This window comes from Theropithecus gelada, chromosome 8, assembly GCF_003255815.1.
Source record: "Theropithecus gelada isolate Dixy chromosome 8, Tgel_1.0, whole genome shotgun sequence".
Taxonomy (NCBI): domain Eukaryota; kingdom Metazoa; phylum Chordata; class Mammalia; order Primates; family Cercopithecidae; genus Theropithecus; species Theropithecus gelada.
In genome coordinates, this window is record NC_037676.1 from 4,562,745 (window position 1) to 4,588,906 (window position 26,162).

General features: G+C 41.5%; 1 protein-coding gene across 2 annotated transcripts in view; it reads left to right on the forward strand.

The window, feature by feature from the left end:
* Window positions 1-26,162, forward strand: part of TRMT9B (tRNA methyltransferase 9B (putative)) — a 74,777-nt gene that overhangs the window by 37,467 nt on the left and 11,148 nt on the right. Inside the window, exons 3-5 of one of the 2 annotated variants that reach the window (XM_025394239.1) lie at window positions 3,320-3,486; window positions 20,896-21,050; window positions 25,930-26,103. In XM_025394239.1, coding sequence (XP_025250024.1) covers window positions 3,428-3,486; window positions 20,896-21,050; window positions 25,930-26,103 — 388 coding nt within the window. In that variant the 5' untranslated portion in view covers window positions 3,320-3,427. Of the gene's footprint in view, window positions 1-3,319; window positions 3,487-20,895; window positions 21,051-24,651; window positions 26,104-26,162 lie in introns of those variants that run through there. The other variant, XM_025394240.1, reaches the window with a different exon arrangement.

Below are 26,162 nucleotides of genomic sequence, written 5' to 3' on the forward strand. Positions count from 1 at the left end.
CCACGCCTATAGTCCCTGATACCTGGGGGACTGAAGCAGGAGGATCGCTTGAGCCTGGGAGGTCAAGGCTGCAGTGAGCTGTGATGGTGCCACTGCACTCCAGCCTGGTCAACAGAATGCAGACCCTGTCTCAAAAAAAGAAAAAAAAATGCATTTAATACACCTAACTTACAGAACATCATAGCCTACCTCCCTAGCCTGCCTTAAACGTGCTCAGAACACTTACATTAGCTGACAGCTGGGCAAAATCACCTGGCAACAAGGAACACTGTCGAATCTCAGTTGTCTACTTTCATGATGATGTGGCCGACTGGGAGATGTGGCTCTCTGTGGCTTCCCGGCATTGTGAGAGAGGATCCCACTGCATGTCATTGGCCTGGAAAAAAGATCAGAATTCCAAATTCAAAGCACAATTATTGCTGAATGTATATCACTTTCACACCATCATAAAGTCAAACCTTCATAAGTCTGGGACCATCTGTATATATTTGTGTGCGTGTGTTGCTGTTATTGTTGTTGTCATTCATTTATTGGCTTTGTGTCTTTCTTTTTGCATATGCTGTTTCATATGCCTGGAATCACCCACTTCTCCTTGTCACCTGGCTGACCCCACTCATCTTTTGAACTTCAGTTTAGGTGTCAGCCCCTTGAAGGAGCCTTCACTCCCCCTTCCCACTCCAGGCTGGATTAGTTGCATCGCCTATGTGCTCCTGTAGCACGGGTGCACACCCACATCATAACATTCATCACACCAGATAAGGGGTATTGACACTGTGATTTTAAACACCATAAGTGACCTAAAGGTCCATGATGTTTAATAATTTGCAATGACACAAAATAATTATTTTATAATGATTGTATAAATATATGATTATTGTATTAGTCCATTCTCAGGCTACTAATAAACACATACCTGAGACAGTGTAATTTATTAAGGAAAGTTTAATTGACTCACAGTTCCCCATGGCTGGGGAGGCCTCAGGAAACTTACAATCATGAGTGGAAAGGGAAGCAAACATATCCTTCTTCACATGGCGGCAGCAAGGAGAAGTGCCAAGCAAAAGGGAGAACAGCCCCTTATAAAACCATCAGATCTCGTGAGAACTCACTCACTATCATGAGAACAGCATGAAGGTAACCACCCCTATGATTCAATTACCTCCCACCAGGTCCCTCCCACAATACATGGGGATTATGGGAACTACAATTCAAGATGAGATTTGGGTGGGGACACAGCCAAACCATATCAATTCTATTATTTTGTAGATGATTATATCAAATAATCTTGATTCTTGGTATTAAATAAGGCAAGGCATGAGTTTGGGGAATCACATTAGCTCAGGATGTATCCATCCCAGAAGTAAAGGTTCTCCTACACTTTAATTTTCTATTTATTTGTATGCTTCCAATATTAAATTCTGGGGTCCCGAATGCGGTGAGAGCTGTTTTATCTCTATCCTTAGTGCTTTACATTCACCAGAGATTCAGTTAATATTTGTTGAAAAGATGAATGTGTATTTTTAATTTAATACAGAAAATTTTTTTTTTTTCCCCAAAAATCTGGCTTTGCCCCTGAGCCGTGGTTTGAGGTGCTGACCCTCTTCCCAGGAAAATACATGCATGGCTCATTTCAGAAGGTTTAAGGTACAGACCTTGCCCTAGAAGATGGCCTCCTGCTTAGTCAAAGAGAAGAAGGGAAGAAATGTGTTTCTTTCAATACTAAATAGGACTGATTTAATGAAAAGACTCAATTGGAATTCAACTCCTTTGAGATAGATATGACCCCATTCTATCTTTGCCCAACAACTTCTTGGAGAAGGTGATATGATTCATGTACTTTAGACAGAGGCAAATTTGGATCCGAATTTAGGAAAATGAAGCGAAATCAGTCATATCTGTAGGTGTTTTGGGTGCCTGATTTGGCATATAGACAAACCTCCTGCCCAGGTAGCTTACATATGCCTCCTACTTCTACGCTAGCTACAACTTCTCTTCTCATTGGTACCCTTACTGACGGGGGCATTCAAGACTTTGCCTTCGGTGGCTTATCTGAGGGGTCTAACACATTTAGGCACAAATGCCTGAAGAAAAGGCACAAATGCCTGAAGGAAAGGCGCGTAGACAACCACATTGTCTGATGACAGTTGACTGCCCAGGTCAGAGCCTGGCAGGGTAAGTCTGAACAGAGAGCTTTTAGCTTCACCCTGTCATAGGGACTCAGTCAGCAAACATCATCTCTCTTATAATTAAGGAAGGCTCTAAAATTGCATGAGCAAAGATGAGGTGCTTTGGTAGCTCTTTCAAAATGCTTCTTAAATGCACTTCTAACAAGTTAGCTTCTGTGGCTCTCAACGGCACAGATCATGTGCCTACATATGAGTGAGACGTAGCTGGGGTTAAAATCTATAGGCAAGTTCTGAAGACTAGAGAGAAGCTTTCCAAAGCACATCCAGATCAATGATGTTTTAAATAGGGGCCAGGACTGGGGTGGGGCTGGTGTAGGGGAATGTTGGGGGAAGCCACATGCATCTCTGAGTAGGAATGCCACATGCACTCTGCCATTGTGGGAATCACTGAGAGTAATGAGAAGTACAGTTTGTGGCAGTGTGGTGAACACACAAGTGAAAAGGAAACTAGGCAAAATGGTTGCAGGCTGGGACTTAGATTATAGTCCATTCACCCCACTTGCAGACAAGCAATTAGGGTCCAAGGTGTTACAGGATGGGCTTTTCCTATCACATCAGGCATCTCTCGGGATCTCATTGTATACCACAAGGCCTCTATATTACAAAGTGGTTTTTGGTGCATTATTTTTTTTAATTACTAAAAGCTTTTTCATGGGTTTCATGACACTCTTATGAACAAGAAGAAAAATGTGAACAATGATGAATAACTACAAGTACTTGTCAAAGTGACATGAAAGTAGCTGGTAATATGGAAAATATTGAGCAGTCCAATTGTACTGGAATGATTTAGTACAATTTAGTAATATTGTCTTAGATAGCATACATTTAATTGAGCCCCTGGAATCAGAGATGACTCTCAATGTTAGCAATTTTCCCAGGAACAAGATGAAATCATTCAATTTAACTTTAGGAGAAAGTATTGTATGTTTTATAGAAAGCTTAGGAATTGATTTATTGGCCCATTGATTTGAACTACTTTTATAATTCTGGCACACTCCACATATTAACAATTCTTTCTAATTCCTACTTGGCTGGGTAATTTATGCATAGGTCAGGAAGTCAACCTGGGCTGTAGCTGGTTTCATATACTTATCATGTGAAATGACGTTTACTATCTGTTTTCTTCCTGATAGGGCCTGTGCTCCCTTCAGAGACTCACACCAGTGGTTTCTCATGAGAAGGACTGCACTATTTGATTTCACTCCTACAACTTTTCATTGACGTTACACATTGAGAAAGTTATGAGAAGTAACTGTCACTCTCTGGAGGTGGAGACTGCCGTGATTCACAAAGACAAGAGGTAATTTTCCTGTAATCACAGGATGACTCAGGTTAGTAGCTTTCAGCCCTTCAGCAACTCACATACCATGAGGCGTTTTTAGCAATGTGCATCTTTAGCGAATCTAATTCTTCCCAATCCCTGTAATTTTAAATTTATGACAATGTGATATAAAGTACGTTGGAATTTGTTTTTGCACAAGGTGGAAACAGTATCTGAAAGTAGTTGTACAGGGTAAGTAAAAATTATGAGAACATATTTAGCATTTTTAGAAAGCAAAATGCTTTGGTAGGACTTAAACATATTTTTAAATGAGATTTTTATCACACAAAAGTTTACAGTATCATTTGTACTTGGAAATGATAGATGTTAAGTGTGAAGTCGCATGTATTAAAAAGTAAAATTAAAAAGCTATGCATCTTGTAATTAGGTCTTTTTTATAACATAAAAGATCTGTCTTTTAATTGTGCGGGCCAATTTGCATTTTCAGTTTAGAATTGTAGTTTAAGTATGTCTTTGAATTTTAAAGCAGAATTTTATGCTCTCTCTTTTGAAATTCTGTGTCCTCTGTGGCATTTATAATAGGAGAACCATTTCCAGTATTTATATTGCTTTTTAGTTATGAAAAAGTGACCATTGTATGCCTAGATTGTACCTATAATACAGACCTGGCTGGATGCGTTGGCTCATGCCTGCAATCCCAGCACTTTGGGAGGCCGAGGCAGGTGGATCACCTGAGGTCTGGAGTTCAAGACCAGCCTGGCCAACATGGTGACCCCATCTGTACTAAAAATGCACAACTTAGCCGGGCGTGGTGGCGGGCCCCTGTAATCCCAACTACTCAGGAGGCTGGGGCAGGAGAACTGCTTGGATCCAGGAGGCGGAGGTTGCAGTGAGCCAAGATCGCACCACTGCACTCCAGGCTAGGCGACAAGAGCAAGACTCTGTCTCAAAACAACAACAGCAACAACAACAACAGACCTCTGGGGCAGCAAATCAGAAAACACAAAATAAAACTGGAAAAGCTCAGTCTTCGTTCTGCTTTCCTCCAAGTGTCCACTGACTCACAGCCGGCTCTTTAGGATTTATGACCAAAGAGTCAAGGACCAGCTTGTACAGAGTAAAGTACTGCTGTTTTGCAGAGGGAGCTAAGAAACAGCTCCTTGATTCATTGGCTCTACAATTAATTATTGAGTGATTCTCTGTGTTCTGCACTATCCTAGGCTCTATGATGTACAGATGAGATATAGATATAGATATATAAAAATGTCACATTTCCATCTCTGCCCTCCAAAACCTTATAATCTAGTTGGGAACATATATATAGTTGAGAGTTCATGACAGTATCTGGAAAAATGCCCTAAGAGTGATAGAGATAATAAGTTTGCAGCGTATAGAAGTCCTGGGGCCAGGCACAGTGGCTCACACCTGTAATTCTAGCACTTTGGGAGGCCGAGGCAGGCAGATTGCCTAAGCTTAGGAGTTCGAGACCAGCCTGGGTGACATGGTGAAACCCCATCGCTACTAAAATACACACACACACACACACACAAGCCATGTGTGCAGCGTGCACCTGTGATCCCAGCTACTCAGGAGACTGAGAGGCAGGAGAATTACTTGAACCTGGGAGGCAGAGGTTGCAGCAAGCAGAGATCGTGCCACTGCACTCCAGCCTGGTGACAGAGCAAGACTCCATCTCCCCCCCTGCAAAAAAAAAAAGTACTGAGACGGATGATTTTTATCTGTAGTTATCCATGAATCCTTTATGTAGGAGGAAGAAACTGTGCTAGACTTTGCAGACCAGAAGATTTTGGCAGGAGGAAGTGATAGGAGAGCATTGCAGGTGAGAGAGAATAGACTGCTGGCTTCAGCAAAGACCTGAATAAGGTCCTGAGCAAGTCCTACTTGGGAAAAAGTGAGTAGATTTGTGTGGGTAGAACTGAGAGCTTGAGGTACTGTAGTTGCAGGATATAAGACTGGAAAAGTGGACTGGGCCAGGTCAGGGAGGCTTTTCATGACAGACTGAGGAGTGCAGGTGCTATCCCGTAGGCAGTAGAGGTCCCCTGAAGGGCTTTCAAGAAGGAGTGAATATTATCCAATGGGTTGTATAGAAAAATTAACCCTGCACCGGCATGAAATACAGATTCCAACCAACTTTTCTTGAATTCATAGAAGAAAAATCATGAATTGTAGCCAGCAAACCAGGAATGGCATGTGTGCTACGTGGTATACGCAGTTACCTTTTACTATAGGAATGTGTTGTGTCTCCAGCCAAGTGGACATTAACAGAGAAGGTTGTGTTGCCAACTCCCATCATTATGAGTATATTAGAAGGGATAGATGTAGGCGGTGCAGAGACAGCGAGAGGAACAGACAGACCAGCTAGACTAGCTGAGATACTAGGGGATGGCAGTACAAACAGAAAGACAGAAAGGGGGCAAAGGTGCCAGCACTGCAACAACTTTGATCTTCTAGGCTGGCATTCCAATAGCACATTGCCATCTCAGTAGATTCTTTTGCTCCAACGAGAGTCCCTTCATCCATTTGTGATGAGTCCCGTTGGCAACCCTAGTGGCCATGGTACCTCTCTTTCACTGTGGCCCCCACTGGGGTAGACGCTGTTGTTGTGAAGGAGCATTCAAGTTTGTAATACTTTAGTCCTTTTGCTATATATGCCAAAATGAACTAAAGCAAGGAGGAGGATGTGTTGGGAATGCCTAAGTAGCTGGCACAATAAAAGGAACCGCTACAAACCAAACCTCAGGAAAGTTACAACTTGGGATGAGACATGAGGATCTTTGCTTCAGGGCTGAGCCATCAGCAGTTCTGCTCCAACCTCTTGTCAATTTCCCGGGCCAGGGAGAATAACTGTCCGAGATTGGATCATGTACCCACCGCACTGCCACTGTCAGTGTGCCTGGCAGGCCCCAGTGACACTTGGAGTCTGAGAGAGGTGCAGTTCCCCAGAGGAACAGAGGATAAACAGAGGCTTTTAAAAGTATTTTAATCTCTAAAATGTCTGCGATTGCAAATAGTGGTCATATGTGCGTGGCCTCAGGCTTGGGAAGGGATCAGATATTCCCCAGAATCTTAGATCTCCAAAATTATTTTTCACTACTACCTCTGATGGACCCTCTGGTCTTTCAAACTAATGTCTTTTTTGTTTTTTAAAAAGATACTGATATTGACTAGAAGCTTTTTCATTTTTTAAGAAGACACTGATATTGACTAGAAGGTATTGACTATGCATTACCTTCATGCCTGCATGCCTCTAGCTCCGGGGATTAAGCATCTTTACTCTTTCTCCCTTTCCTTTCCTTCCTTCTGTAGTGGTCAGCTCTTCAAACACATCAAGTGCCCTGAAGTGACTTGATTTATACGCCTTACTTATGTTAGAATTCTCAAGTTTGCTACTTTCCCTGAAAAGCAGGCTAAGAGGACCTGAAAAGCACAGTGACTTGTCCACCTTTGGGGAACCCTGGAATTGATTCTTCTTGCAAGTGCAATTTAAATGACAAGAAACGAACATTTTCCTTTTTTTTTTTTTTAATTTGAGATGGAGTTTCGCTCCTGTTGCCCAGGTTGGAGTGGAATAGAGCGATCTCGGCTCACTGCAACCTCCACCTTTCAGGTTCAAGCAATTCTCCTGCCTCAGCCTCCTGAGTAGCTAGGATTACAGGCATGCACCACCATGCCTGGCTAATTTTTGTATTTTTAGTAGAGACGGGGTTTCTCCATGTTGGTCAGGCTGGTCTCGAACTCCCAACTTCAGGTGATCTGCCCGCCTTGGCCTCCCAAAGTGCTGGGATTACAGGCGTGAGCCACTGCGCCTGGTTGAAACAAAGATTTTCTTTTTTTTTTTTTTTTTATCTTTTATTTTCTTTTATTTATTTATTTATTTATTTATTTTTTTATTATTATACTTTGAGTTCTAGGGTACATGTGCATAATGTGCAGGTTTGTTACATATGTATACTTGTGCCATGTTGGTGTGCTGCAGCCATCAACTCATCAGCACCCATCAACTCGTCATTTACATCAGGTATAACTCCCAATGCAATCCCTCCCCCCTCCTCCCTCCCCATGATAGGCCCCGGTGTGTGATGTTCCCCTTCCCGAGTCCAAGTGATCTCATTGTTCAGTTCCCACCTATGAGTGAGAACATGCGGTGTTTGGTTTTCTGTTCTTGTGATACTTTGCTAAGAATGATGGTTTCCAGCTGCATCCACGTCCCTACAAAGGATGCAAACTCATCCTTTTTTATGGCTGCATAGTATTCCATGGTGTATATGTGCCACATTTTCTTAATCCAGTCTGTCACTGATGGACATTTGGGTTGATTCCAAGTCTTTGCTATTGTGAATAGTGCCGCAATAAACATACGTGTGCATGTGTCTTTATAGCAGCATGATTTATAATCCTTTGGGTATATACCCAGTAATGGGATGGCTGGGTCATATGGTACATCTAGTTCTAGATCCTTGAGGAATCGCCATACTGTTTTCCATAATGGTTGAACTAGTTTACAATCCCACCAACAGTGTAAAAGTGTTCCTGTTTCTCCACATCCTCTCCAGCACCTGTTGTTTCCTGACTTAAGATTTTCAAATCTTGCCTACGCTTCTAGGCTGAGTTCCAAGGCGCAGTTGCCGACTTCTCAAGCATTCATTAGAAGGCGTGTCAGCTTGCACACACATAGGGCTCACTGAAAATTTCCCTTTTTAATAATTTCCTATTATTCTGGAAATGAACATAATATATTAAACTTCAAAGCACTACAACTCTAGACTTTCTAGAGCAAGAATTTTTAACCTTTGGCATTATTTTGGATTTTAGTTTCTTAACACAAAGGTTCAAGCAAGTTTCAGTTGCAGTTAGAAGTCGTCAAAATCTAATTTCCATTAGTGATACATGTGTAAAAAGTTATACGAGCAATTGATATTTGACTATATAAATCTAGTTGGAGTGCTAATTGGAGTAGATATAAACAAATATATACAAAATTATATATTTTTACCTTTTCTTCTCTTTATTCTTTATACATATTAAGTCATAGCTCTTAGCTCTTCGTCTGCTTTTCTTACTCCCCGTTTCTGGCTTTCTTTGTGCTAACATATATGAACCACATGATAATCATTCAGTACATATATTCATTCCCCCGTTTCTTCTCCTTTTACTTCCCCTGGTTTCTTTCTTCTTTTCCTTGTCATTCTATCTTGATCCTTTTCTTGATTTTTATTAAAAAAACTTCATTGATACATGTTTTTGTCTTCTTTGTGTTGTTTTTGTTCTGGGTTTGGTTTTTTTGGAGGGAACACTGATTCTTCTGTTAGTTGTGTGTGTTTCGGGAGATTCACCATCCAGATATCAATTAGGCCCCAAGTCATTGTTGTCTTAGGTTTTAAGCCTTATAAACACTATAACATTTTTCAGAAAGATTTTATTCTCTGCAGAATAAAAAGCTCAGCAGATTTTTCCAATAACTGCACATATAAAGAGCCACATAAACAGTAGACTGAATATTACAGATGATCCACATGGGAGTAATAAATGAGGACACTCTAGTTTGTCCATACATTCTTCGTAAGGTACTGAAGTAACTGAGAATTGTCTTAACGAGTAACAGTAACAATGAAACAGCAAGGTAATTAGAGAATGAAGGTAAGTAGCAATAGCAACCACCTGCTGCTACAAGCAGAGGATCATGTAGCCTCCTTGCTGGACCTTTAAACAGTTTTATGTTCCCATCTATTTATTGAGATCAGTAATCCTCATATATTATTATAATTGTGCTACTTGGAAGCTGTGGCTGGCACAATTCATCCTTAATTTCACTTTGAGTTATTGAGTAAAGCTCTTCAATGTGTAATAAGATCACAAATATAAGGTAGGTAGAATGAATTTCCTTCCTCTCATCATACTGATGAATCACTTACCTGCTGCCCTAACTGAAACAACTTCTTTATTGAGAGCAAATGGACTCTATTCTTCGCTGGTTACTGGATAATCTGGCATTGGACATTACCTCATTTAAGTCACTTATTTCTTCAGTTAGATTTCTTCTGAGCTAAAACTCTCTCAGCAATTTCTGTATATACTATGACATAATCTTATTGAATGGGGATACTGCTTTGACATTTCACCTGATCTTTGAACCCAGTGATCTCCAGTTTCTAGCTGCCCGGAAGGCACTGACTGGATGGCATTCATCCCTCAGGGGAATGGCAGAACACGGATGAGAGAGGACACTCTGCTCAGTTTCAAGTTCTAACATGGTTTAAAATAAAGGCAATTGCCTGAAAGCAAAAGGCAGTTTTAATGGAAATATACATGGACCAAAGTACATATATCATAAATGTGCAAATAAATGAATGAATCTTTCATAACCTAAGCACCCTCATGTAACCAGAGCCCACATCAAGAAACAACATTACCAGCACCCCAGGACCACCTCCCGACCCCCAGTGCTCCCTGCCAGGTGCTACCCCCAGGCAGCCTCTATCCCACTTCTAATGGCCCACATTTGTTTTACCTGTTTTTGCACTTTTTTTTTTTTTTTTTTTTTTTTTTTGTCTTTTTGAGATGGAGTCTCCAGTCCACCCAGGCTGGAGTGCAGTGGTGTGATCTCGGCTCGCTGCAAGCTACGCCTCCCGGGTTCACACTGTTCTCCTGCCTCAGCCTCCTGAGTAGCTGGGATTACAGGCGCCTTCCACCACGCCCAGCTAATATTTTGTATTTTTAGTAGACACGGGGTTTCACTGTGTTAGCCAGGATCGTCTCAATCTCATAACCTCATGATCTGCCCGCCTCGACCTCCCAAAGTGCTGGGATTACATGTTTTTGTACTTTATTTTATTTTATTTTCTCTGATCTATATATTGGCTCATGTTTTTGTACTTTCCATAAATGGAATCCTACAGTATGTATTCTTTTGTGGACTTCCCTTTTAATATGATATTTATGGAATTTTTATCGTTTGGATATTTGTCCCCTCCAAATCTCATGTTAAAATGTGACCCCCAATGTTGGAGGTGGGGACCGTTGGGAGGTGTTTGGGTTATGGGGATGGATCCCTCACGAATGGCTTGGTATCCTCCTTGTGGTAATGAGTGAGTTAATGCTCTATTGGTTCACATGAGAGCTGGTTGTTTAAAGGAGCCTGGCATCTCCTCCCCTCTCTCTTGCTCCCTCTCTGACCTTGTGACACACGTGCTCCTCAGTCACCTTCCACCATCAGTAACAGCTTCCTGAGGCCTCACCAGGATCCAAACACGTGCTGTACAGCCATGCTTGTACAGCCCGCAGAACCGTGAACCAAATAAACCGCTTGTCCTTATAAATTACCGAGCCTCAGGTATTCCTTTACAGCAGTACAAAATGTACAGATATAGAGATTGATCCATATTGTTGCATACGGTTGAAAACTTTCATTATTTTAACTCTGGTAGCATTTCATTCTATGAATATACCACAATTTATTTGATCATTTCACTGATGATGGGCACATATGCAGTTTCCAGATTTGTGCTACTTTGAAGAGTGCTTCTTTGGATATTCTAGCATATGTCTTTAGGTGAATATAGGTGTCCATATCTTTTGGATATATGTATATACCTTTAAGAGTGGGGTTGCTGGGCCATAGGATATGCATATGTTTAGCTTTAGTTGTTACTGCCAGGCAGTTTTCCAAACAGATTGAAACAACTCACATTTCTTCCAGCAGTGTATTAGAATTCACCAATTCCATATTTCACCAGCGCTTGATATTCCTTGTGTTTGTCATTTCAGCCATTCTTTTGTATAGGTGGTGGGATCCCATCATGGGTTAAATTTGCAGTTCCCTGATACTAGTGAAGTTAAGCCCCTTTGTGTGTGTTTCCTGCGCATCTCCTGCCCATTGTGAAGTGTCTGTTAAAGTCTCTTGCCCATTTGTCGGTTGTGTTGTCTGTCTATCGCTTTTTTATTTGTAAGGAATTGTTTATATTCTGGATACTACTCTACTGTCAGCTGTATGTACTATGAATACCTCTTCACACTCTGGGGGTTGAATTTTCCCTCTCTTCATGGTGTGTTCATTTTAATATCGTCTACTTTATTTTTCCTTTTATGGTTAGCACTTTATATGACCCTTTGTAAGAAATTTTAACTTACTCCAAGGTCATGAAGACGTTCTGCATTTTCCTCTAAAAGCTTTATTGTTCTATATGATAGCAAGAGGTTTTAATTCATAAACGTATGTCAGTATTTGGAGACAGAACTGTTTTAAAGCCACGTGTGTTTTCCATTGAGCTCAAACATAGAGGACTCACTGCAGGGAAGAGTGTGGTACAGAAAGAAACTCAACATAGAGGTAATGGAAGTTCCCGTCACAAACGAATGAGAAATCCTTTCTGATGACAGTGCTTATAGCCTATCACCTCGGTCTCTGTGCTAACGTCTTAGGAGGAGCGGGTATAATAAGCACCATCTTGAGGACATTCAGTTATAGCACCTCCTCCCTGGGGACAAGGAGCCACTCTTGGGGACAAAGCCTTCTCAGAGTTCACTAGACTTCTGTGGCTCAAGTACAGAGTCTCATCTCCTTGATGAGACAATAGAAAAACCTTTTCCCTGGAAGCCTTTTCAGTTCCTCGGAATATTTTTACTATTTGCATCTGGGTGCGAATATGTTTGTAGCTTTCCAGTGATCATTAAGGAACTGGAAAAACTTGGGAAACCTTTTTATTTTTATTTGTCGACACATCAAATGCTCAAAGTTGCCTTTGAAATTGTTGTCGTTGGATATATATGTCAGTGTCCACCTCTCTATCCCTATTTCTTTGCCTAGAAACATGACATTAAGAAAGATTGTTCAGAGGCTGAGTGCAGTGGCTCACGCCTGTAATCCTGGCACTTTGGGAGGCTAAGGTGGGTGGATCACAAGTTCGGGTGTTCAAGACCAGCCTGACCAACATGGTAAAACCCCGTCTATACAAAAATACAAAAATTAGCTGGACGTGGTGGTGTGTGCCTGTAATCCCAGCTACTCAGGAGGCTGAGGCAGGAGAATCTCTTGAACCTGGGAGGTGGAGGTTGCAGTGAGCCGAGATTGCTCCACTACACTCCGGCCTGGGTGACAGAGCAAGACTCTGTCTCAAAAAAAAAAAAAAAATAATAGGGAAAGAAAAAGAAAGATTGTTCAGGGTAGGGGAAGATGGGAGGGTTGATTTATTGTGGGAAGGATATGTTCATTATCTTGAGTATCTTGATGGTTTCACAGATACATACACACATACACACACATATGTGTGTAAAAACATCAAATTATATTCTTTAAATATATGCAGTTTGTTATATGTCAGTTATACCTAAATAAAACTGTTAATATGATTTAAAAATGTAAAAGAAATATTGTTTAATTGGCTAGAGTTCCATCATTCATGTATTCACTAAACGTATTTAGACCTATTACATTTAGGCCCAGTGCTAGATACTACGGGCTAACCAAAGATGTGTATGAAATCTTGTTTCTTCTTTAGAAGTTCAGAATCTAGTAGAAATACTTAAGCCATTATAATACTTTACAGCATGCGATATATTTCAAGTGCTGTGGAATTATGATTGTGGAGATTATGTTTCTTTGAGAAGGTAGAGAAGACTGTAGGTAGAAGTTGCCACTTGGTTCATAATATTAAGTTCAAAAAAGTAGGATTTAAAACTGTATCCAGTTTTCTCTCAATTTTTTAATAATATATATCTATGAGAAAGAAAACTTTTAATCTTTATGAAGAAAAAAGGGAGAACTTATATGGTAACAAGTTGTCATCTAATAAAAATTGATGTATACTTTTTACTTTTTCATGATCTAGATATTTTGCAGTTCATATGATGAACTGAGCTGTTTATTCCTTTTGGTAGGTGGGGTTAGAATACCCATGATGTCTCTCCCTCAAGAGTTCTGAGGGACCTAGGCTGATGCCTCCAGGACAAGGAACCTTTCCTTGCAGAGACAAGGGATAGGGAACTTGGCAAGCAACACACTGGGATCACATTTATGCTATAGCAAGTCACATAGGGTTTACCTGAATTCAAGTAGGTAGAAAAATGTTAGCCTAATCACATGCCCAGGGCAGGAAAACTAAACATTCGTGACTTCTCAATAGAACCCTGTTGCTAGAAGCAGGAATTGCCAATGTCCTTCTCTTTGTTTTTCTAGCCTTGGGAAACATGCCAGGCCACTCACTCTCCTGTTAGTTTTCTGTCACTTTCTCTCCTCTCTTCCATCCTCCAAGGAATAAATGCTAGAAATAGGCAGAGTTTGTGGGGCAAGAGAAGGAACAAAGATGATTCAATGTCTGAGGTCTGCTCTTCTGTGCCTACATCAGCTTCCCCCTGGCAAAGTTAGTTGTATCTTTGTCTACTCAGTTTCATTTGTGTTTTTGTCATCATATTTATGATTTCTTTTGATCATTAGCATTCAATTTTGGGGGTTTGATTTAAGGTTACATTGTAAGCTTTACAGGTTGCTTGAAAAGTAGCAATAAAGGTAAGATATTACAACACTGTGTGTCAGCATCACTGCACACTAGTTATTTAAAGTGTAAAATAATCATTTCAAATTGTTAATAAAAAAAGCAGTTTGCCTGCCTTTGGAAAGGTGTGGTTATAGAAACAGAAATGAGTTCAAGTGAAGAATATTTTAGGGCTAGAACAGTGTATCCATTTGAGATTCAAAGTTAGGAAATGTGGTACCTCAGGACGCAAGGGTGGTACTCTAAAATGAACAGGTTTCTTGTGAGTTGAATGACCCTGAGACCCTGTCCAGAGCCTACATAGGGACTAGAACTAGAATATCTTCTACTAGACTTCCCTAGTCCTTCTGCTTTTCCCCCTGCCATGTTATGAAGCATCCCAAATTCTCATCTTGTTTTTTTGTTTCCTACAGCTACATTTATTTTGCAGAAAAATATTCTTTTGGTTCATCCATATGTGCATGGCTAAAAACAGACTCCCTAACACAGACTCCAAGTGATCACAACCAACCACTTGCGGTCATTTGACTATTCAGGCCTTTTAGTTCAAATTCTCAAGATTGGGTCAGTCTCACCCATGGACTGGTTCCCTGTAGGTCTGGTTTTCAACCTGGGTCCACTCAGTGAGGCAGGGATCCCTGGAAAGAGGAGGCACAGGCTCAGAAGCAGGTTCTCTTGGATCGACAGCAATGAGCAACTCTGATGTGCATCCTTCTGACTTTCTAGTTAAAATGTTTACCGTCTCATACTTTCAGTCATTTTATAAACCATCTTAGAAGTTATGATTTGTAGATAACATACTTCACTAAAACTACATGAATGAAAAAGGATGCTCAGGAAAAATGCTTCCTTTGTTTGGGGGACATTCTTAAATTGCAAAACATTAAATTAGCATTTCCAAAGTGTCTCTCACATAATATTATTTCCTAAAAACACAGGAGGTGTTTAAAGACAGAAAGAGTATGTTAGGCCGGGCGCGGTGGCTCAAGCCTGTAATCCCAGCACTTTGGGAGGCCGAGATGGGCGGATCACGAGGTCAGGAGATCGAGACCATCCTGGCTAACATGGTGAAACCCCGTCTCTACTAAAAAATACAAAAAACTAGCCGGGCGCGGTGGCGGGCGCCTGTGGTCCCAGCTACTCGGGAGGCTGAGGCAGGAGAATGGCGTGAACCCGGGAGGCGGAGCTTGCAGTGAGCAGAGATCCGGCCACTGCACTCCAGCCTGGGTGGCAGAGCGAGACTCCGTCTCAAAAAAAAAAAAAAAAAAAAAAAAAAAAAAAAAAAAAAAGAAAGAGTATGTTAGACCCAGTAATTCTGAGAAAAGATTTTTCAAAACTTGTAGTATACTGGGGTGCATTTTGAATCTCAAAGGAGGGACACAATGTGAGGCTTTAAATACTGACTTTTTATGTGGATTATTTTATGGGCCTGCAATTTGACAGCACACAGATTAGGAATCCTGGCTAATCCAAACCCTTTATCCCTCGCTTCATCTGGAATCCTGTGCTCCTGTTTTAGTACTAGTCTTATTAGCTTAGTCACACTTTCAAACTCAAGGAATTTGTTTATATACATAAAATTCATGTGGAAAATAGTGTAGGAAATTTAAATCCACAGCGTTTAAAATTTAAATCTGCAGTGTTTATAAAGTTAACTGGAAAACATCAGAAAAACAAAATAGATTCATATTGCTTATACACTTAAAAATAACTCTTAGGTTACCTGATGATAGCAGAGGCCATAGAAAACTCAGGGCAAGATCTCAGGGGGTGCTGTTCAGGTACTACAAATTCTGAGCTTGAAATTGGAGTCATTTTGTAAACTGCATAGTGCAAGGAATCCAGTTTATGTTGGTTACCACTTAACATTTGCAAGTGCAGTAAAGAAAAACTTACTTGTTCTAGTGTTCTCTAAATTGTATTGCTTGATTGATTCCTTGAGGAAGCGGAAATGTAAATAGACTAAAATCTACTGAGATTTTGATTTAAATGAAAAGCACATAGTGTTTCTGTTTTTCTCTTGTGTGGGCAGTTCTAGCCAGCCATATGTTTACTTTGTAAATTTCAGTTGAAGGTGCAACATAAGCTGTTTCAATTTGGGTGGAAGTTTTGTCAGACCTCACAAATTAGATTTATACTCAGGAGTTTGCTAGAATTTTTTGCAGGGGCTGTGGGTTGGTTCATACTGATTAAAGACAACCTATTACATTTTAAGAGTAAATCCTGAATAGCTCTTCCTTGAAATGGAAGGAATGATGGAATTATATTATCATCATTTGGTGATACTTGTAGTAATAATTGGGGCAAGAATCATTGGTAGATGCTAAAACTGGCGGGTGAGCAAATAAGAAACAGTATTTGCACAGTCTGAAAGTCTCTCTCCATACAGGGAAGTAACTTGGCAGACACCACCTTACCCAAGTACTTCCCAGTTCCCAGGACAGGGGTAGAGGTGTGGGGACAGAGGCTGTCCAGGGATGGTACCTTCTCTCTAGTTACACTCCCATCTGCCTACTTTGCAGGTGTCGGGTCCCCTCCCTTCCCCAGCTCCTCAGAGTGATCACTCCCTCTGCTAACCAAAGCCAGTACTACCCTCTGTACTCAGAGCCAGATTCCATTCCCGTGATGTGTGTTTATTTGATCATTTGCTGAGGGTCTGCTGTGTCCTAAGTGCTGGGAACTCAGTATTAAATAGGACAAGTCCTTGTTCTCCAGAGTCTTCCAGCGGACTCTGCCAGAGAAAAATATCTTATCTGAATTCAACGATTACAGGACTCTGTGATCCCTGTAGAGGTATGCATGGGATGCAATAGCTGATAGCCATCAGTAGGGCCAAATGGGTTATTAAATGATTGAAAATACTTTCCTACTGATTGGTAAAAGCCACAACCTGGGCCCCTGGCCACTTCCCTGGGCTAGCACTCACTCACATGCCAAAATAGAATAGAATAATTACAGAGTTAAGCCCAAAACGGGACCTGCTCTCATGCTTTTCTTACTCCTTCCCTGTTGCCCTTATCCTGCCTGGAAGGTCAGGAAAGCCTTCCTGGAGGAGGCGATGCCTTTTCCAAGAGTCACTAGAATTTAGCCAGGTAAAGCATAGCATCTGTTCAGGCCCCTGGATGAGAAGGAATGTGTCACCGCTGAGAAACAATGGGTCATTGGGTATTATGGCTAATGCTGAGGAAAGATGGTGAGAAATGACCCTTAAGAGGTCTGGTGAGGCTAGATCAGAAAGAGCCTTATGTGCCCGCCTAAGCCAGCTGAATCCAATGGGACAAGCTATAAAATGCCTCTGAAGAAGTTGAAGGTAAGAATTGAGGGGAGTGGCGTGGAGTAAGATGGCCAAATGGAAGGCTCCACTGATGGTGTGTCCTCCCTCCGCCACCCTCCCGACAAGGACCAAAGTTAACACCTATCTACACACAAAAAAGCACCTACATGAGAACCAAAAATCAGGAGAGCACTCACAGTGCCTGGTTTTGACTTCATATCACTAAAGGAAGCACCGAAGAGGGTGACAAAGATGGTCTTGAATTGGCCATGCCATCCCTCCTCCAACCCCCTGGCAGCAGCCATGTGGCATGGAGAGAGAATCTGTGCTTAGGGGAGGGAGAGCACTGCATTTGTGAAACACTGTATCGAACTCAGTGCTGCCCTGTCACAGTAGAAGGCAAAACCATGGGGCTGAACTCAGCTGACACCTGCCCACAGAGGGAGCATTTAAACCAGCCCTAGCCAGAGGGGAATTGCAGATCCCAGCAGTCTGAACTTGAGTTCCTGCAGGCCTCACCACTGTAGGCTAAAGGGCTCTGGGGTACTAAATAAACTCGAAAGGCAGTCTAGGCCACCGCTCCTAGGTGAGTCCTGCTGCTGAACTGGCCTCAGAGCCAGTGGACTAGGTGGGGAGGAGGGAAGGCCACCTATGGAGACACCAGCAAGGGCTGCTAAGAGAATGCTTGCACCAACCCCTCCCGCTACCCAGGCTGCACAGCTCCTGGCTCCAAAAGAGAGCCCTTCCTTCTGCTTGAGGAGAGGAGAGGGAAGAGTAAAGAGGAGTTTGTCTGGTATCTTGGATACCAGCTCAGCTACGGTAGGATAGGGCCCAGCCAGAGTCCTGAGGCCCTCTTTCCAGGCTCTCCCTCCCAGATGACATTTCTAGACACTCCCTGGGCCAGAAGGCAACCTGCTGCCTTGAAGGAAAGGAGCTAGTCCTGGCAGGACCCATCACCTTCTGACTAAAGAGCCCTTAGGCCCTGCATAGCCAGCAATGATACCGAAGTAGTACTCTGTGGACCTGGGTGAGACTCTGAGTCTTGCTGGCTCCACATGAGACTCAGCACATTCCCAGCTGTGGTGGCTGTGGGGCAAGACTCCTGCTTAAGAGAAGTGGAGGGACAAGGAAAGGGGACTTTGCCTTGCACCTTAGGTACCAGCTTGGCCACAGTGGGGAAGGGGTCTTTGGAAAGGGGAGGGAAGAGTGGGAAGGGCTGCATCTCGTGGCTGGAGTGCCAGCTTGGCCACAGTACAATAGAACACCAAGTAGACTTCTAAGGTTTTTGACTCCAGTCCCTGGCTCCCAGACAGCACCTCTAGACCTGCTCATGGCCTGGGGAACTGGCCACAGAGGTTACAGTGAGCTGAGATTGCGCCACTGCACTCCAGCCTGGGTGATAGAGTGAGACTCCATCTCAATAAAATAAAATAAAATAAAATAAAAAACAAAAAGGACAAAATATCTGAATAGACAATTTCGCAAAAGAAGACATAAAAAATGGCAAACAGGTATATGAAAAAGTGCTGAACATCATTGATCATCAGAGAAATGCCAGTCAAAACTACAATGAGACATCATCTCACCCCAATTAAAATGGGCTTTCTCTGAAAGTCAGGCAATAAAAAATGCTGGTGAGGATGTGGAGAAAAGGGAACCCTTATTCACTATTAGTGGGAATGTAAATTAGTACAACCGCTATGGAGAACAGTTTTGAGATTCTACAAAAAAACGAAAATAGAGCTACCTTCCGATCCAGCAATCCCACTCCTAGGTATATAACCAAAAGAAAGGAAATCAGTATATCCAAGAGATACCCATGCTCCCATGTTTTATTACAGCACTATTCACAACAGCCAAGATTTGGAAGCAACCTAACTGTCCATCAACAGATGAATGGATAAAGAAAATGTGGTGCTTATAGACAATGGAGTTCTCAGCTTTAAAAAAAAAAAAAAAATGAAATCCGGGCGAGGCGTGGTGGCTCACGCCTGTAATCCCAGCACTTTGGGAGGCCGAGGCGGGCAGATCACGACGTCAGGAGATGGAGACCAACCTGGCTAACATGGTGAAATCCCTTCTCTACTAAAAATACACAAAATTAGCCACGCATGGTGACATGCGCCTGTAGTACCAGCTACTCGGGAGGCTGAGGCAGGAGAATGGTGTGAACCCGGGAGGTGGAGGTTGCAGTGAGCCGAGATCATGCCACTACACTCCAGCCTGGGTGACAGAGCGAGACTCCACAAAAAAAAAAAAAAAAAATCCTGTCATTTGCAATAATATGGATGGAACTGGAGGTCATTATGTTAGCTGAAATCAGTCAGGCACAGAAAGACAGACTTCGTAAGTTCCCACTTATTTATGAGAGCTAGAAATTAAAATAATTGAACTCATGGATATAGAGAGTAGAAGGATGGTTACGAGAGGCTGCGAAGGGTAGTGGGGAGTGGGAGAGAAGTGGAGATGGTTAATGGGTACAAAAAATAGAGTAAGACCTAGTATTTGCTAGCACAACAAGGTGACTATAGTAAAAAAATAATTTATTTGTACATTTTTAAATGCCTAAAAAAGTATATTGGATTGTTTGTAACACAAAGGATAAATGCTCGAGGTGATGGACACCCCATTCTCCCTGATGTGATTATTGAACCTTGCATCCCTGTATCAAAACGTCTCGTGCACTCCATAAATATATACACCTACTGTGTACCCACAAAAATTAAAAATAAATAAATGAGAAGCAACAAAATCAGTCCTATATTTTACAAAAATAATTATGACGTAATTGAACTTGGGAAAAGCAATTGAAGGGCAATAGAACTGTTTGTCAGCTGTTGAAGTAATTCAGTAAAGAAATGGGCACCTATACTAAAATAAAAGCAGTAGTGATATAGAGACATGACTGGAACCCAAACGCTAAAAAGGTAGAATTAATAGGGCTTCGTTATTGGGTTGAAATGGTGAGCTACCTGTTATGAAATTTTGAAATCTATTTAGCGTCAGATACAATGGTGTTATCCAAAGTAAACCGTTTAGTAAGAATTTTGGTTATGCTTCTAAAATTAAGAATTCATCTTGGCCGGGCGCGGTGGCTCACGCCTGTAATCCCAGCATTTTGGGAGGCCGAGGCGGGCAGATCACGAGGTCAAGATCAAGACCATCCTGGCTAACACGGTGAAACCCCGTCTCTACTAAAAATACAAAAAATTAGCCGGGTGTGTTGGCGGGCACCTGTAGTCCCAGCTACTCTGGAGGCTGAGGCAGGAGAATGGCTTGAACCTGGGAGGCGGAACTTTCAGTGAGCAGAGATTGTGCCACTGCACTCCAACCTGGGCGACAGAACAAGACTCCACTTCGAAAAAATAAAAAACTCATCTTGTCCAGGAACTTATTATATAATAATTAACTCATTTTCAAACCATTGTTTTCCTTAACATAGCAGGTAAAAACCGTGTATTTGCTAGTCTTTTGGCAACGATGGTTACAGTGAAGGTATTGTACTTTGCAGCTTATAAGAAAGTGTGTGAACAGCAAGACTTTTGCAGTTGTAGGTTCCAAAGTTTGGGAAATATGCATCCTCCTTCAGTCACCTATGGTGCATAGGCTGACCTGCATGCCTTGGGTTGGTCCTGTTTTCCCCAGGATGGATCATGAAGCTGCCCAGCTGGAGAAGCAGCATGTGCACAACGTGTATGAGAGCACAGCCCCTTACTTCAGTGACCTGCAGAGCAAAGCGTGGCCTCGTGTCCGCCAGTTCCTCCAAGAACAGAAGCCAGGCAGCATCATCGCAGACATAGGTAACCCACTGTTGGGCCATGCAGCATGAAATATCTTCCATTGAGCCTTTGCTTTTGAGATTCATTTTTTATTTTTGTTCTAATAAGAATCCTGAAATTGTACCCTTGGCATGCCAGTACCTAGAATATTCATTTTACAGCAGAAACTCAGTCAAGTCAGCAGCAAGTAAAAAACTTTCTCAAACTCTTTTTTTTTTTTTTTGAGATGGAGTTTCACTCTTGTCAGCCAGATTGGAGTGCAGTGGTGCAATCTCAGCTTGCTGCAAACTCCACCTCCTGGGTTCAACTGATTCTCCTGCCTCAGCCTCCCAATAGCTGTGATTATAGGTGCCCACCACCATGCCCAGCTGTTTTTTGTATTTTTAGTAGAAACGGGGTTTTGCCATGTTGGGCAGGCTGGTCTCGAACTCCTGACCTCAGGTGATCTATCTGTCTTGGCCTCCCAAAGTGCTGGGATTACAGGCATGAGCCACCATGTCTGGCCTCAAACTTTACATTTAGACAGTGACTTTTCAGGGCCTTTGTGTACATCCTCCACCAAAACGGACCTAACATTGATTGAATAAATTAGGATGGAAATGATGGCTTGTGAAACTGACCATTGTAAATTTAAAGACCTTCACATTTGCCAAATGTGTTCACCGCTGATGGCTCACTTTCAGTGGTTCACATGCCTTCTATGGAATTGTGAGATTATGCAAGAGGTCCAGTAATGCCTTATGAATCTCATGGGTCCTTTCCCTTAATTATTCTGTAGGTGTTTCATTATAGGAGCATATCTTTAATTAGACAGTATTTTCATAATAGCTTATTTGTCTGGAGGACATTGGTTCAGCATCCTCCTAAATCAAGAACTGGTAAACCACAGCTTAGTAGATCTAGGACTAAGACTTAAGTTGTGGTTGGAATCTCATGCAAGGCCTGCCCACCTAAAACTGCATTCTAACAAATGCATGCTGACTGCACCCATGAGTCGTTAAGTCTGTAGTTGCAAAGTCTGTCTAGTTTGATATTCACTCTAAATACTGGTAAGAGAAACAGACATACTGTAACTTGTGACTTGCTGAAGATGGTATGAGTAATGTGGAATCTGGGGAAGGGGTGCAGGTCACATGGAAATTGGGAATCTTTGAAAAATATCTCTACCATGTAATTTAAAAAATAATAAATCTAGTTTCAGAATGTGCAGTGACTTTGGATCTATTACCACCTGTTAATGTAAGTAAGCCACGTACCAGGATCTTAAAATCAGTGGGGAAAAGGAACTATTAGGTAAATGGCTTTGGGATAACGACATACACAATCAGAGAGTTACTTTCTCACACCTTACATCAAAATAAATTCCAAATGAAGCAAAGATTTAAGTATAAGGAAATGCGCTCATTAAAGGACTAGATGACAACTAGATTGTTATTTAAAATATTCTCAGAGGCAAAATGCCTATGTATGATACACATACAAAAAGAAATCATAAAAGAATATACAGTTCATTGCCATTATTCACATTACTTACATTTCATATATTATCATAAGCATTGAATTGGCAAATACTGAATCATTACTCATAGGGGAAATATTGGATTAGGCTCCTGTAAGCTTTGGGTCACAACATTTTTATCAATTTACCAATGTGTAAGCTTGTTGCATTTGTGCTTCTGTTTAAAGACACCTTGATTACTATGTATCATTATTTCATAAACATTAGGCTCATGGCCAACACACTATAACTCTTTCCTGAACAAAGCTTATCTAACACATATATTTTGTCCATCAGAGACATCCCAGCCTTCTTATGTTCAGGAACACTAGACGGCATTTCAGCCCCAGGCTTAGGCTCTTTGAAACAGCAAAATCACCAGTAAAAACTGTACAAATGGAGAAATCATGGCCCTAAATAGATTATGGAAAGGACACACGATTACAGTATGGGAGCTGAAAAAAGGAGGCTGGGTATGTGGGTCTCAGGTGACTCAAATATTTTGCTGCACTGTGAGTATATAAGTCTGATAATGTCCATGCAATGCTGTAGTATTGACATTGGAGTTACAAATAAATTTCAGCAGGTAGATTAACTGCAAATATGGAAGCTGTAATTGATGAGGATTAACTGTATTGACGGATAACTTTGACCCTATAAAAATGGAAAAGTTCCACAAGACAAAAATGTAGACAGACATACAATTCAAGTCAAAAGACCAAAATCAAACTAAGTAAAAAGATCTGCAACATATGTCATAGAAATCTAGATAATTTTTAAAAATTTTTTTTAATTTTTTTTTTATTTGAGACGGAGTCTCGCTCTGTCGCCCAGGCTGGAGTGCAGTGACCTGATCTTGGCTCACTGCAAGCTCCGCCTCCTGGGTTCACGCCATTCTCCTGCCTCAGTCTCCGGAGTAGCTGGGACTACAGGCGCCCGCCACCACTCCCGGCTAATTTTTTGTAATTTTAGTAGAGATGGGGTTTCATCGTGTTAGCCTGGATGGTCTCAAATCTCCTGACCTCGTGATCTGCCCGCCTCGGCCTCCCAAAGTGCTGGGATTACAGGCGTGAGCCACTGCGCCTGGCTGATAAAAAAGCATTCTTCAATGTCACTGTAAAAAAAAAGATCAGCATCCTGTCATTTGCGACAACACGGAGGAACCTGGAAGATATTATGCTATGTGAAATAAGCCAGGCACAGAAAGACAAATACCCCGTGATCTCACTTATATGTGGGATCTAAAACAGTGAGACTCATAGAAGGAGAGATTAAAATGGTGGTTACCTGGGGCTAGGGTGTCAAAACAGGTGTGGTAGGTGTAGGAAATGGCAAGATGTTGGTTAAAATGTTCAGAGTATCAAACAGAAGGAATAAGTTCAAAAGAAAAAAAAGGAAAAATACCATCAAGTCACAAGAAAAATAGTTAAAGGATGAGAACAAGTGGTTCAAAATGTGTAAAAGTATTTTAATAGGTAACCCACCGATATGGTTCAGCAACAAAGCACAAAAGAATGCATAGTGTAAAATCTTCTCCCATCCCGGTCACTGGCACCAAGCAACCCACACCAGAGGCCTCTGATGCTATTAGCTTCTTGCATGATCTTTTTGAGACGTTTTATGTAAATATAAGCGTATTTGTGCCTGTGAGTGTGTGATGGGTAGTTTCCCTTTTTTTGGTTACACTAATGGTAGTATACTATTAATTATACTCCTAGCTTTTGTTACACTTTTAATATATTGAGGAAATCATTCCATATTTATTTTTTTATAGAGCTACCCAGTATTAAAAGCTGCCTAGCACTCTGTGCTAATAATGCCATATTAACATTTAATATACGTTGTTTGCTGTATTTTGCCACTACAAATTACACTACAAATAGGCCGGGAGCGGTATCTCACACCTGTAATCCTAGCACTTTGGGAGGCGAGGCAGGCAGATCACTCAGCTCAGGACTTTGAGACCAACCTGGACAACATAGTGAAACTCCATCTCTACAAAAAATACAACAACAGTAAAAAAAAAGATTGGCTGGGCATGGTGGCACATGCCTGTAGTCTCAGCTACTTGGGAGGCTGAGGTAGGAGGACCGCTTGAGTCTGGGAGGCAGAGGTTGCAGTGTCCTGATGTATTTCAGAAGCAGCAAGCTAATCATCTCTGAATAGTGATAGATATTTTTTCAGGTAGAAAAATTGTATAGGTAATGTCAATAGGTACAAATATAGGCTCTAATGGTTTCTTTTAATATTTCTGGAAAGGAATTAGATTATATATCTGTGATAGAATATAATATAAAGTATTCGATTGTAGAAGGCTTTGTTTCAAGGTGGTTATTCATTCATGTTACTACCTTCTTCAACCATAACATCGGTAAGACCTCAATGATCTAAACCTTTGGGCTTTGTAAATCCTGAATTATTTAGGTCTTTTCCACTGGAAAGTGAATATCAAAAATTGTCTATTTAAGAAAAAAAAAGTAGTTTTTATAATCTAAGTTGTATACTGGGCCCATAGAGATCATTTTAAATGTAGCAATGAATAGAGATTGGATAAAAACAATGTTAAAAATGCTTTTCTAATTCAAGTTCAAATTTTTAAAAGTTGAAAGACATGTTTTAGTGTATAAATAATTGAAAAGTTGTTGACAGTTTGTTTTGCAGTCAGCAAGTGGTAAGAATCTTTGGAGGGACAACAGGAGAATAAAGGCCGTAACATGCATGTATATACAATGAAATACGGATGTGAGCTTAGAGGCCGCACACGGTCTCTGGGATACTAGAACTACCTTTCTTGCCATGGATCAGCTAACGTGCCTTGGTTGCACTGGTGTACTGAGCCCTGTGGACATTACCTCATTAAATATTCAATAAATGTTATTTTTTTCCTATGGCCTTTCTCTCTTCTATATGAGAATATGTAAGTATTCGCTGAAGACTTTTCTTTTACTTTTGTGAATACCTTCACACCATGTTGTATTCTGTCTTGGTTAGTTAAAAAAAAAAAAAAAAAAAAAAAGGTTGGCCGGGCGCGGTGGCTCATACCTGTAATCCCAGCACTTTGGGAGGCTGAGGCAGGCGGATCTCCTGATGTCAGGCGTTCAAGGCCAACCTAACCAACATGGAGAAACCCGTCTTTACGAAAAATACAAAATTAGCAAGGCACAGTGGCAAACGCCTATGATCCCACCTACTCAGGAGGCCGAGGCAAGAGAATTGCTTGAACCCGGGAGGCAAAGGTTGCAGTGAGCCGAGATCACGCCACTGTACTCCAGCCTGGGTGACTGAGCGAGACTTTGTCTCAAAAAAAAAAAAAAAGTTAATTATATTTCTTGTTATGAGACAAATGAACTATTTCACACTTTCCATTGAGGACAGCATGTAATGCAGGTTTTTCTCTTATAGGTTGTGGGACTGGAAAGTATCTTAAAGTGAACAGCCAGGTACATACCGTGGGCTGTGACTACTGTGGGCCACTGGTAGAGATTGCCCGGGATAGAGGATGTGAAGCCATGGTATGTGACAACCTTAATCTCCCCTTTAGGGATGAGGGCTTCGATGCCGTCATCTCCATAGGAGGTAAGGCAGCCAGATCACACATTCACCCTTTGCCATGAGAATAATTGACATGGTTTAGT